The sequence below is a fragment of the Podarcis filfolensis genome (genome assembly GCF_964270895.1).
Source record: "Podarcis filfolensis genome assembly, chromosome: 14".
NCBI lineage: Eukaryota > Metazoa > Chordata > Lepidosauria > Squamata > Lacertidae > Podarcis > Podarcis filfolensis.
The window spans coordinates 46,498,517-46,511,678 of NC_139616.1; the positions used below are offsets into that span (position 1 = coordinate 46,498,517).

Here is a 13,162-nt window from a genome sequence, read left to right on the forward strand (position 1 = left end):
TTCGAAAGCACGTCAAAGTGCAAGTAGATAAATAGGTACCGCTCCGGCAGGAAGGTAAACGGCGATTCCGTGCGCTGCTCTGGTTTGCCAGAAGCGGCTTAGTCATGCTGGCCACATGACCCGGAAGCTGTACGCCGGCTCCCTCGGCCAGTAAAGCGAGATGAGCCCCGCAACCCCAGAGTCAGCCACGACTGGACCTAGTGGTCAGGGGTCCCTTTACCTTTAAACGCTCGGCACCCTTAACAAACTACAGCTCCCAGGATCCTCTGGGGGAAGTCAGGACTGTTCAAATGCTTGAAATATATGACGTGGATGTGGCCTGAGTCTGCGCGCATAGCTCAGTCGGTTGAGCGTGAGACTTTTTAATCTCAGGGTCCAGGGTTCGAGTTCCACGTTGGGAAAAAGATTCCTGCATTGCAGAGGGTTGGACTATGGTAGATGACCCTGGGATGGGGGGGTGTCCCTTCCAGCTCTGACGATTCCTCTTGAAAAGGTTCCGGCTCTAGCGTGTGCAGCTGACCTAGAGTAACCCCCCCTCGGCCGGCAGGGAAAGCGTTAATCTGCCATGCCCGGCAGTAACCCCGGGTGCCATTCACCTTGGAGTCTGCAGCAAGGCTGAAAGACCCAGCGCCAGGGTGGTTGGCAGCCGGGGCGGCCCTGATTGGCCAAGCAGGATCACCTCATGCTAAATCCGTGATTCACAATTCCACCCTCTCATTCCAGCCAGGGAGGGGGGGGGAGGAGGGAAGAGGAGGAGGAGGGGCGGGGGAAGAGGCTGGCCAGAAAAGAGGAGGGAGGAGGGAAGAGAGAGAGCTGGGTTTAAAAAAACAGAAAAAGAGCTAGCAGTTCCCAGAGTTGTACTTTTTGCACAGCGAGGCTGCCAGGCCAGGGCACTGTCTGCACGTTCCCCCCCTCACCCAAGGTGTGGAAGAAGGGTCAGGGGAGGGCTGCCTTTGGACCAGCCAGGAAGGATGGATTGCACTTTAGAAGGTACAACTTTCCTTTCCAGGTGCTGCCTGCTTCGCCTCCTCTTCTGCCCAGGTGGTGCGGAAGAAGGATGCTCGTGGAAGAGACTCTAGGATCCTTTCCACTCTCCCTCCGCCCTAGAGAACAACTCTGGATTTCAGGTGGAGGGGGCATAGCTGTCAACTTTTCCCTTTTCTTGCGAGGAATCCTATTCGGAATAAGGGAATTTCCCTTAAATAAAGGGAAAAGTTGACAGCTATGGGAGGAGGCAGGGTGGGTGGGTGGGTGGTATAGCAAGGGCAGGCAAAGGAGTTTCATCTGAATTAGGAACTTTGCAGATTTGGTTACAAGTTGGTCTGCTGTAGTCGAAACAAAAAAGAAATAAATTCCTTCCAGTGGCACCTTGGAGACCAACTAAGTTTGTTATTGGTATGAGCTTTTGTGTGCATGCACACTGTGGGTACAGATGCCAATGGAGGCGAAGGCGTTTCCTTTTCGCTCTTCAAAGTTGTCGTAGTTTTTGGAAACTTACCTTCCTGTTTAACCCCTGAGAGTGATTGAAAACACAGTTTTAAAAAAAATGTTTGTATGAAACAATTGTTTCCATGCAATTTCCTGCAATTGTTTGCAGGCTGGGCTATAATATTTTTTTTAAAAAACAAACAAACAAAAACCTGCAGGCTTTTTGCTATATTTTAATCTGCTTTAGTGTTTTAACTTTTCGTATGTTTTAAAGTTGTGATTTCCCCTTGGTTTTCTTGTTTCTATCATTTTGTAAACTGCTTTTCAGTTGTAAACTGCTCCCAATACGTTTCCGAGCACAATTCAAAGTGCTGGTGTTGACCTTTAAAGCCCTAAACGGCCTCGGTCCAGTATACCTGAAGGAGCGTCTCCACCTCCATCGTTCTGCCCGGACAACTGAGGTCCAGCGCCGAGGGCCTTCTGGCGGTTCCCTCATTGCGAGAAGCAAAGCTACAGGGAACCAGGCAGAGGGCCTTCTCGGTAGTGGCGCCTGCCCTGTGGAACGCCCTTCCAGCAGATGTCAAAGCGATAAACAACTACCTGACATTCAGAAGACATCTTAAGGCAGCCCTGTTCAGGGAAGTTTTTAATCTGTGATATTTTAGTGTATTTTTGGTTTCTATGGAAGCCGCCCAGAGTGGCTGGGGAAACCCAGCCGGATGGGCGGGGTACAAATAATAAATTATTATTATTATTATATTCATCAATTTTATGAAATAAGAAATAAAATTTGCTTCTGCTTTTCAGAAGGGTGGAGAGTGGTACCAACCCTCTATTCTGAAGATGGGATGGGTCTCTGAGTGCTGTCGCTCTGATAGTACCGTGTGGGCTGGCATTCCGATAAGTATCAGAAGTTTGCCTGAAGGGGTTTAATTTACATAGGGCTTTGTGGAGCATGTGCCTTAGTTTAGTGCTAGGTAGATTTGGATAACTGAGCTTTGCAAAATGGACTATTCTGTTGCACATAATTCTTCAGCCCTAGGATGGATGCCCGGATCTGCAGAATGCTTAATGCACATCCTGCATCTTTGCAGAACCTTCCTGGATTTTTATTTTGGAGCAGCACTGAGCTGACTTTGGTTCCATCCACACCTGTGTTGACCTGTGTTTCAATCATGTACCAGTCAATTCCCCTGGGTCTGAGAGCTTTCCTTGTTGTTCTGTGGTTTTTCCTTCCCTAAACCCAATTTTACCTGCTTAATTGAAGCTTGGTTAAGCAACACCTCGCTGTGGATTTTCCGATTTAGCAAGGTAAGATCAGGGTTTTTTTTGCAAAGCACAGCTGCTGAGCAATGAGAAAAGATCCTGGTCCCAAGGGAATAACTCGATACGCAATGCATTCAACATATCGGTGAATGAAAAAAAGTATGGACGAGCCCTTTTGGGTGGTTCTGCTGGAAATTGCCGGTTGAGGTTTGCTGAAGTTCCTGAAATTAAATTTCCAGAGCAGTGTGTTGAAGACACATTGACACGAGCACAGTTTCCTGAGGGCTGTCTTGTGTTGTGAGTTACTTTCGTCAAAGTGTTGTGTGTGGCATAAAAAGCTGCATTAGACTAGGCTGTTTGTCATCTCTGATGGGTTGCTCAATAAAGATGTCGACCCAGTATGCAGCAGCAGCTGTGAAAAAAAGGCAAATTCCATGCTTGGCATCATTAGGAAAGGAGTTTAAAACAAAGCCACCAAAATTGTGCAAATCTATGACGTGACAGCATTTGGAATATTGTGTGCAGTTCTGATTGCCTCACCTCAAATGGGATATATTGTGGAGCTGGAAAAGGTTTAGCAAAGCACAAGCAAGGGAGTGGAGCAACTCTGCCATGAAGGGAAAAAAATGCAGCATTTTGAGCTTTTTAGTTTAGATAAAAGATGCCTAAGAAGTAATGTGATAGTTTGTTGTTGTTTTTTTTGTGTCTCCTTATTTTTTTTTTTAAATATTTTATTAAGGGTTTTCTTGTTTTACAGTGTAAGTGTAATGCCTCGTATTTTTTTTCCCCCTTCCATGTAACATTTTTACAAATCTGTTTCATTGGATGAGGCATTAGGGAGAGAAGAAAAAATAAGAAAAAAAAAAGAAAGGGGGTGGAGGGAGGGGAGATGGGTGGGGGTGGTAATGTGATAGTTTGTGAAATTATACATGGCATAGGTTTTTCCTTTCCACACAGTGCATAGTTAACCTGTGGAACTGCTTGCCACAGGAGGCAGTAGAGGCCACACAGCTTGGATGGCTTGCAAAGAGGATTAGACAAAATTTGTGGGGGGGAATAAGGCTTTTGATAGCTCCAACCATAATGGTTATGCTCTGCAACAATGCTTCTGAAGACCAGTTGCTGGAAACCTCAGTGGGGCGGGGAAGAGGACTCTTGTGGCTGAATCCTGCGTGCAGGTTTCCCTTGGGGGCATGTAGTCGGCCACAGTGAGGTCAGGATGCTGGAACTAGTTGGACCATTGGCCTGATCCAGTAGCCATCTGTTCTGCCCCAATGGATACCTTACTGCAATGCTAAAAGGCTCCCCACCCCCCACCTGATATTCCAAATACAGTGGTATCTCAGGTTACAGATGCTTCAGGTTACAGACTCTGCTAACCCAGAAACAGTACCTCGGGTTAAGAACTTTGCTTCAGGATGAGAACAGAAATCGCTCGGTGGCGGCACGGCGGCAGGCCCCATTAGCTAAAGTGGTGCTTCAGGTTAAGAACAGTTTCAGGTTAAGAACGGACCTCCAGAACGAATTAAGTTCTTAACCCGAGGTACCACTGTATAGTCCTTTTCATGTAGTCTGCAATCCCGTTCTGGCTTGACCCAGACCTGGCTTAAACAGGGCTGCCTTATCACAAACTTCCAGCCCTTATACTGCTGGGCATGTGAGATGCAAAGAGCTATTGGTGCAGGATACTGATCTTGAGGGACGTGGGTGGTGCTGTGGGTTAAACCACAGAGCCTAGGACTTGCCAATCAGAAGGTCGGCGGTTTGAATCCCCATGCTGGGGTGAGCTCCTGTTGCTCGGTCCCTGCTCCTGCCAACCTAGCAGTTCGAAAGCACGTCAAGTGCAAGTAGATAAATAGGTACCGCTCCGGCGGGAAGGTAAATGGCGTTTCCGTGTGCTGCTCTGGTTCGCCAGAAGCGGCTTAGTCATGCTGGCCACATGACCTGGAATCTGTACCCCGGCTCCCTCGGCAAGGGATGAGTGCCGCAACCCCAGAGTCAGCCACGACTGGACTTAATGGTCAGGGGTCCCTTTACCTTTACTGATCTTGAATGTGGAGTAGTTGGTGATGTGACCAGAGGTTGGCAGAATTGTGCTGTGGCAGCATTGCTGGAGGTTGGCACAGGTGGTCGTTGGCCACAGGAGGTCTTAACTCCATAGCTGTGATGGTTGAGAGAACGGATCCAGGCACTCCTGAGAGGCCCACAATGCTGTGTCTTGGGGATGATCCTGCCAAGCCTTGGCTCACACAGTGAGCTTCAGCCCAGACGGGCCTCTGTTTGCCATGTGATCTGCTGAACGGGAGTTGTGAAACTGGGTAACAGCCCAGGAGGCAGACATCCTAGAAAGAGGTGGCAAAGTTCTCTTTTGTGTCTGAATATAAAGAGTACCTGTCACATAGCCAAGGAGCTTTCTGAATTCTGTTTGAAGTGGTATCATACTGGTGAGAGCTGGGAGGGTCCACGCCCTTTTGTGTGAGACGTCTGAGAGTTCTTTGCGATTTTCTCTCCCTCTTTTTCCTCTTTCTCAATTTGTTTTCTTTTGTTTCTCCTTTTCCGTTTCCTCTTTATTTAAATTAGTTTTTTTATTGTTCTGTATGTGGAAAAGTATCAATAATTATTTTATGTTTTTAAATAGAGGGGTATCACTGTGCTATAAAGTATGGTGCAATTGCAGCCCTGGTCTGTGTGCCCATTTCGCCTGTTCGTCAGGAAATTCTCACAGACCCCAGGCTCCTAAGTACAAAGAAAACCCCGTCTCAAGGCTGCCTTCCTTCTGTATGTTTTGCAGACATGCTTCAGCTGATCAACACTGAAGATGGAGACTTCCCTGGTCTGTTTGAGGCGTCGTTTGGCACAACTGTCACCCCAGAGCCCAATCCACATGGGCCCAGTTTGTTCAGCGGCTACCTGGAGGCCGCTAACTCACCTTCCTCCAGCTTGTTCCAGGTCCCAGCTCCACCCCCACCCAGCTTTCAACCAGTGACGGCAGCAAACTCGAACACAGAGCCCACTCCAATGGACATCAAGGAGGAGCCTGCCCCGTCGACGGCCACCCAGCCTGCATCTCGACTCCCGCCGACCAGGCTGGCGGCTCAGAGTTTCGTCCCGGCACCCCAGACCCAATTCTCAGCACAACCTATGGTGGGATTTCTGAATCAGAGCAGTGTTTCCGGTGAGGAGAGCGGCCCCCAGGCTTAACTGATTTCAAAAATTAAACTATTGATTTTTTAATTGTATTGTTTCTGTTTGTTGTTTTGGAGTGTGTGCCCTTTGAAGGTAGGATTTCTTGATTTTAGTTGTGCACAGAGCCAGGCAGATTGATGGTGCTATATAAATAAATGTTAATAGTAATAGTAATATACAATAAGAGGGGGCTGGGCTTGCCAACTGACCAAAAAGCAGCAGCTGGGTGTGCTCCTGTGCCCTTAGCAGCTGCCACATCTTGAGGAACTAGCAGGCGAAGTTTTTCACACCAAGGAGACATCTGTCTTTCCCTACTTGTATTGACCCACCAGGCAGCTGTTAAAGGCATAGCTACAGGGGCCTGTTGAAAAGTTGGCGGCCCTAGAGGTGATTTGATTCTGCAGAGCTCCTTAGAAGTCAACGGATGACAGTCCCCTTACTTCTTAAATGCACAGGGGTTTGTAATCGGCCCCATATATAAATTAAGGATTAGGAAACTGTGGCCTAAAGATTTTAGAATTAGAATTATTTGGAGGGGGAGGCAAAACAGTCAAAAGAGACTGATTCATTTGTTGGAGGATACACAGAAAATTTTGAGTGGTTGGGTGGGAAGCAGAGTGGCTGGAACTGTCAACAGAAGCACTCAAGACTGCACCATTTTGTTGCAGTAGCCAATGATAAACAGATCATTATTCTGATCTGGAGGACAGAAAGGGATCTCAGAGGGCATCAGAACCTACTTTGGGAACCAAAATGGGTGAAGGCGTTCAGCGCTGGGGGTTTCAAATGTGCAAATGCTTTCTGTCTTGTTCTGTTCATGGCCACTGGTCATGATAATTGCACAAAACCTCCCTGTTCAGTGGTGGTCTACCTGTGAATACCACTTGCCAGGGAGCTTGGGGTCTTCCTGGAAGCATTTCACAGGCTGGTGGGAGAAACGGAGGATGCCGAGTTTCATATTCCTTCGTTCCGCTTCAGCAGGGCTGCCCTGCTGTGGTGCAGTGGTTAGAGCGTCGGACTAGGAGACCAGGGTTCAAATTGCCACTGGGCCCTGGAGCTCTCACTGGGTGATGTTGGGGGCCGGTCCTTTGCTTGCAACAACAGGGTTGTTGTGGGGATTAAATGAAGGGGAGGACTTTGAGCTGCTTGGAGAAATGGATGGACTATGGATGCATTTTAGAAATAAATACGTTTCTCTCTCAGCTCCGCAGCCAGGAGGGCATTCTCAGCCCCCTCCAAGCACCCAAGCCACGTCGCAGCAGAACCAGCCAGTGGCAATGCAAACCCAACTCCAGAACATCGCTCCCCAGCAGATTCTGACTCCCCACAGTGGATCCCAAGTCGTCCAGCGCCAGATCCAGCAAGTGCCGGTGAGCAGGGGCTGCGGGGCCCCCGGATCTGTTAGTCCTCTCGTGGTGTAGTGGTTAAGAGCGGTGGACTCGTAATCTGGTGAACCGGGTTCGCTTCCCCGCTCCTCCACATGCAGCTGCTGGGTGACCTTGGGCTAGTCATACTTCTCTGAAGTCTCTCAGCCCCACTCACCTCACAGAGTGTTTGTTGTGGGGGAGGAAGGGAAAGGAGAATGTTAGCTGCTTTGAGACTCCTTTGGGTAGTGATAAAGCGGGATATCAAATCCAAACTCCTCCTCTTCTTCTTCTTCGCACTGACCCCTCTTCTCCTCCCACAGGTCCTTCTGCAGCCTCACTTCATCAAGGCTGACTCTCTGCTTCTGACAACCGTCTCGGGAGCCCAGACCTCTGGCATCACCACTCTGGGGACCACGACGGCCGTCCAGTCGACATCACTACAGATGCCGGTAATTAATTAATGAATTTTTCCATCTCGTAATGTGTGTGCACCGCTTGATGGTAAACAACAACAACCACCTCAACACAGTTTACAAAAAAATAAAGCTATAAAATCGAGGGTTGCCCAAACTTGGGCAGTCCATTTGTTTTTGGACTACAGTTCCCATCATTCCTGACCACGGGTCCTGCTACCTAGGGGTGATGGGAGTTGTAGTCCAAAAGCAGCTGGGGACTCAAATTTGGAAAACCCTGGGCTTAAATGACCCACAGGGGTCTTTTAACTCTACAATTTTTTGATTCTATGATTTAAAGTACAGTTGTATCGGACTTCCGGAGGCGGCGCGACCGGTAATGGCTGCCTTCTCCGAGTAAGGAGAAGGGAGCTCCGCTGTAAACGGGTCGTCCGCTACGGCGAAGCGGAGACCCATCCAGGAAAACCACAGGTGGCAGAAGCCTGTGGTCTCGGGACCCGGCGGGCGCCAGAAGCAGCCCCCAAAACGTTGAAGGGACCCCGTAAGGGGCTCCGGATCGCGGAGGGGGTAGCGGCGCTGTGGGTCGTTGCGCAAACAGCGAAGTGAAGCCGCATTGCTGTTGCCGGTCAGCGCTGTCCTTTCTTCCTGCAACTTTTCTGAACTTTGGAAACTACAACCCGTGAGTAAATTTGGACATTGAAAACTTTCTGAAACTTTCGTCAACTTTCTGAAACTTTTTGAGAACTTTATGGAACTTTTAAAACTTTTTAAAAAAAAGTTGAAATTTGGCTGAAAACGGAGTGAGAATAAGCAGGAAGCCCATCTCCCGCGATACTGAACTTTAAGCAAAGAGCAGGAGGAGTGGAGACAAAAAGTTATGCTTTAACTAAATGCTGGCACCCTGTTAAAGCAGTTTTCTGAGTGAAAGACTTTGAGTTATTGACTTTTGCTGGTCATATGTGGGATGCACTGATATTCTTCTTCTGTGGTACCAGTGGATTATAAAATAAATAAGAATCTCTGGTGCTGGAGCTGCCTGAATGAGCACCAGTTTGCAACTTTGGATATATTGAATTCAGGTTTTGAAACATTCTGAGCTGGAACTGGATACTTTGAAACTGTTGCAGTCAAGGCACTGTAAGAAACACTGTTTTGCTTTAAGTTTTACTCTGCTAAAAATAACACACTGTGGAGGCGATAGACATGGATTTAAATTTATAAGTTTAACTTGGATTTGATCTTTTCCCTGAAGACGTATTAAGCTCCCTCTAGAGGATTTTGGGCTTACAGCAGTGACTTTGTTTTACTTTCCCTTTCCCGGCCTCTGTTTGACTATTGCATCTGGGACTCTGCTTTCTCATGGGAACAACTTGGATTGACCTTGGATTACAGATAACTTTGGAATGAGTGGCGCAAGGAGAAGAGGAAGGACTAAACAAACAACTTTAACTTTATCTGCAGCCTCACAGCGTAGATCTTCTGTGCCGGCCTTGCCTTCCACTTTGCCTCCAGACATAGAGGCGGCCTCCCTAATACAGGCAGGGGAGGGTGAGACAGAGGAGCTGCACCTGGGAGATATGGCTTCAGGGACAAGTAGCTCTGTCTTGGAGAAAATTTTGGAGAAACTGGAGGCTCTGGACAAGAAGGCTGATTTGCATACAGCTAAAATTGAACAGAACACAGAAAGTTTGAATAAGCTGACTGGACAAGTTGCACAGAATGCCCAATCCATTGGAGAATTAAAGGAGGCTGTAGGTGAGAATCGTAAACTGGCTGAAGATACTAGTCAAAGATTGGAAGAACTTGAGAAAGAAGTAAGACCACTCAGCAAACAAGTTGGAGAACATCAGATTTACTTTTTGATGACAGAACTGCGAAACAGGGAGACCAACTTGAGGATACGGTCAATACCAGAGGTGGAAGAAGATAATCTTATTGAATTTCTAACTAAGGAATTTGCCAAGTTTTGGGAGTTAGAGGAAAAAGACTTTAAAATTGCATCTGCTTTCAGGCTTGGCAGAGTCAGAAGGACAGAGAAGCCCAGAGATTGTTTGATAACATTGAGATCAAAGGAGGAAAGGGACAAGATTTTGGGCCTGCACTACGAAAAGTCACTAGACATCTTGGGCAAGAGAATTGAAATCTACAAGGACATTCCTAAGCAGTTGCTGGACCTTAGATCTAATTACACGGAATTGGCAAGACTGTTGAGAAGCAACGCAATTATCTTCAGGTGGGAGTTTCCACAAGGATTATCCTTTACCTACAGAGGGAGAAAGATCAAAATCAAAACAGTGGAAGATAGAGACAAGTTTTTGGGAGCACACGGAGAAGACCTCCACAAAGGACTTGGATTGCCAGCGCCAGAACCTCCAGGGGAGCCCGCCCCCTCGGATCCTCAAGGACCGGAGAACAAGGTACCACCCCAGAAAGAATAACCAGATCTATCCAGGATGTCTCTGCAGCTTTTGAGTTGGAACATAAATGGCTGTAACAGTCCCGAAAAAAGGTCTAAAATTTTTCATATTTTAAAAAAGGAACAATTGGACATTATATGCTTACAAGAAACGCATGTGATTAGGCTCCATAGAAAGGTGTTAATAAATAAAAGGCTTGGTCAAGAATTTATATCATCGGATACAGTTAAAAAGAGAGGTGTAGTGATCTATGCAAAAGAGAGCCTTTCACCAAAATTTCTCTTTAAAGACGAAAGTGGAAGAATCCTCGCAATAGAAATACAGTATCAAGGAGAAAAAATTTTGATATTAGGAATTTATGCTCCAAATGAAGGAAAATCGGATTTTTATAAGAAGTTGCACGAGATCATGCTGGACTATCTGGATTACAACAACGTCATCATGATGGGGGACATGAATGGGGTCGTATCAACAAATATGGATAAGTCACAGAACCAGAACATTACTAAAGAGGGAAGACTACCTAAGACCTTTTTTGAAATGACTGACAATATGGACTGGGTTGACATCTGGAGAGTTAGAAACCCCTTGGGAAGAGAAGGAACATTCTTTTCTGAAGCTCAACTGACTTGGACACGAATCGACCAAATATGGATAACTAGAAGTCTGGCACCTAAGGTGAGGAAGGTGGAAATCTGCCCCAAAACATGCTCCGACCATAACGCCTTGAGAATGGATATGACATTGATCCCAATCGGCTCCTTTAGATGGAAGATGAATGATGGCCTGTTTAGAGATCAAAGAATTGTAAAGAAGGCCCAAAAAACCTTAAAGGACTATTTTGAGATTAATTTGAACACTACGGTGGAAAAAAGAACTATCTGGGATGCAAGTAAAGCTGTGATGAGAGGGTTCTTGATCCAACAGAATTCCTTAAAGAAAAGACTGCAAAATGAAAAGAAAGATAAAATTCTGGAAAGTATCAAAGAGTTGGAGAAGAAGTTAAGATCTAACCCGAAGTCCCAACCGATTCTGAGAGAAATTAAACTTTATCAGGCGCAATATTCCAAGCTGATAAATCAGGAAATAGAATGGAAGATTAAAACAATGAAACAAAAAACTTTTGAATCGGCAAATAAATGTGGGAAACTGCTAGCTTGGCAGTTGAAAAGGAGACAAAGATTAAATACAGTAACAAACTTAGAGGTTGAAGGAAGGAACATTCAGAACCCGGGAGAGATTAGAAAGTGCTTCCAGAGGTATTTTAAAAAGTTATATACTCAAGGGCCACAAGATGAAATAGAGATTACACAATTTTTGGAGAGAAATGGATTAGCAAAGCTGTCAGAAGAAAACAGAACAATTTTAAATGGCAAAATAACACAACAAGAGATTGAACAGGCCATCCTGAGTCTGAAACAGGGCAAATCACCAGGGCCAGATGGACTGACCTCTAACTACTATAAGACATTGAAGGATTATTTGATACAACCTTTGTTGGAGGTCAGTAATGAAATAATGGAGGGGAAGAAGGCGCCTGAATCGTGGAAAGAAGCATTTATCACATTGATTCCAAAGTCAGAAACTGAAAAGACACAACTTAAGAATTACCGTCCCATCTCCCTTTTAAATGTGGATTACAAAATATTTGCAGATGTTTTGGCACGAAGATTTAAGAAAGTTTTAAGTGAGATAATCCATAAAGACCAGGCAGGCTTTCTCCCGGGCAGACATATGTTTACTAACACAAGGAACATTATAGACATATTGGAACTTTTACAAACAAACATAAACACCAAAGCAGCTTTAATTTTTATAGACGCGGAGAAAGCCTTTGACAACATTTCTTGGAAATTTATGAAGGGGAACTTAAAAGAAATGGGAGTGGGACGGGGGTTTGAGAACGGGATTGAGGCAATATATTCAGAACAAAAGGCTAAACTGATAGTTAACAATGTGGTTACAGAAGAGTTTAAAATTGAAAAAGGTACACGACAAGGCTGCCCGATTTCCCCATTACTGTTTATTTCGGTTCTGGAAGTGCTCCTGAATATGATTAGGGGGGACCGGTTGGTGGAAGGGATTCAGGTCGGAGCGAAACAATATAAACTTAAAGCTTTTGCAGATGACCTAGTTCTGACATTACAGGAGCCGGAGTCTAGTTTGAAAAGAGTACTACAACTAATTCAAAACTTTGGTCGAGTGGCAGGATTTAAGTTAAATAAGCAAAAAACTAAAGTTCTGGGGAAAAACATGACAGATATTGAGTTGGAACAGCTTCAGAAAGAGACAGAACTAAATGTGGTTAAAAAAGTTAAATACCTAGGGGTAAACATAACAGCAAAAAATCTGAGTTTATTTAAAGATAATTATGAAAAATGTTGGTCAGAGATTAAGAGAGACTTGGATAGTTGGTCAAGATTAAAACTTTCATTGCTAGGCCGAATAGCTGCCATCAAGATGAATGTATTGCCAAAAATGTTATTTTTATTTCAGACACTGCAGATTGTAGACAAGACAGAGTGCTTCCGGAAGTGGCAGAAAGATATCTCTAAATTTGTCTGGCAGGGCAAAAAGCCCAGAATCAAATTTAAAATATTAACAGATGCGAAAGAAAGAGGGGGCTTTGCCCTGCCAGACTTAAAGTTGTATTATGAAGCTGCAGCTTTCTGCTGGTTAAAAGATTGGTTACTTCTTGAAGATACGGATGTCTTGGATTTGGAAGGTTTTAATAATGCGTTTGGATGGCATGCACATTTATGGTATGATAAAGCTAAGATAAATAAGGCCTTCAAGAACCATATTGTCAGAAAATCAGTTTTTAATGTCTGGACAAAATATAAAGACTTACTGGAGAATAAAACTCCGAGGTGGCTGTCACCCCTGGAGGCTAAGGCTCGGAAAAGAGCCAATATGGAGGCCAATTGGCCAAAATATTGGGAGATAATAGAAAAGGATGGTGACAACTGGAAATTGCAGAGTTTAGAAAAGATGAGAGACAAAGTGCGAGACTGGTTACACTATGCTCAGATTAAAGAAGTGTTTAAAAACGACAAAAAGTTAGGATTCCAAGTGGAAAAGTCAA

General features: G+C 45.4%; 1 protein-coding gene across 2 annotated transcripts in view; it reads left to right on the forward strand.

Annotated features, from left to right (window-relative positions):
• Positions 1-13,162, forward strand: part of SREBF1 (sterol regulatory element binding transcription factor 1) — a 50,213-nt gene that overhangs the window by 8,788 nt on the left and 28,263 nt on the right. Inside the window, exons 1-4 of one of the 2 annotated variants that reach the window (XM_083585588.1) lie at positions 838-990; positions 5,486-5,869; positions 7,084-7,250; positions 7,568-7,696. In XM_083585588.1, coding sequence (XP_083441714.1) covers positions 972-990; positions 5,486-5,869; positions 7,084-7,250; positions 7,568-7,696 — 699 coding nt within the window. In that variant the 5' untranslated portion in view covers positions 838-971. Of the gene's footprint in view, positions 1-837; positions 991-5,485; positions 5,870-7,083; positions 7,251-7,567; positions 7,697-13,162 lie in introns of those variants that run through there. The other variant, XM_083585587.1, reaches the window with a different exon arrangement.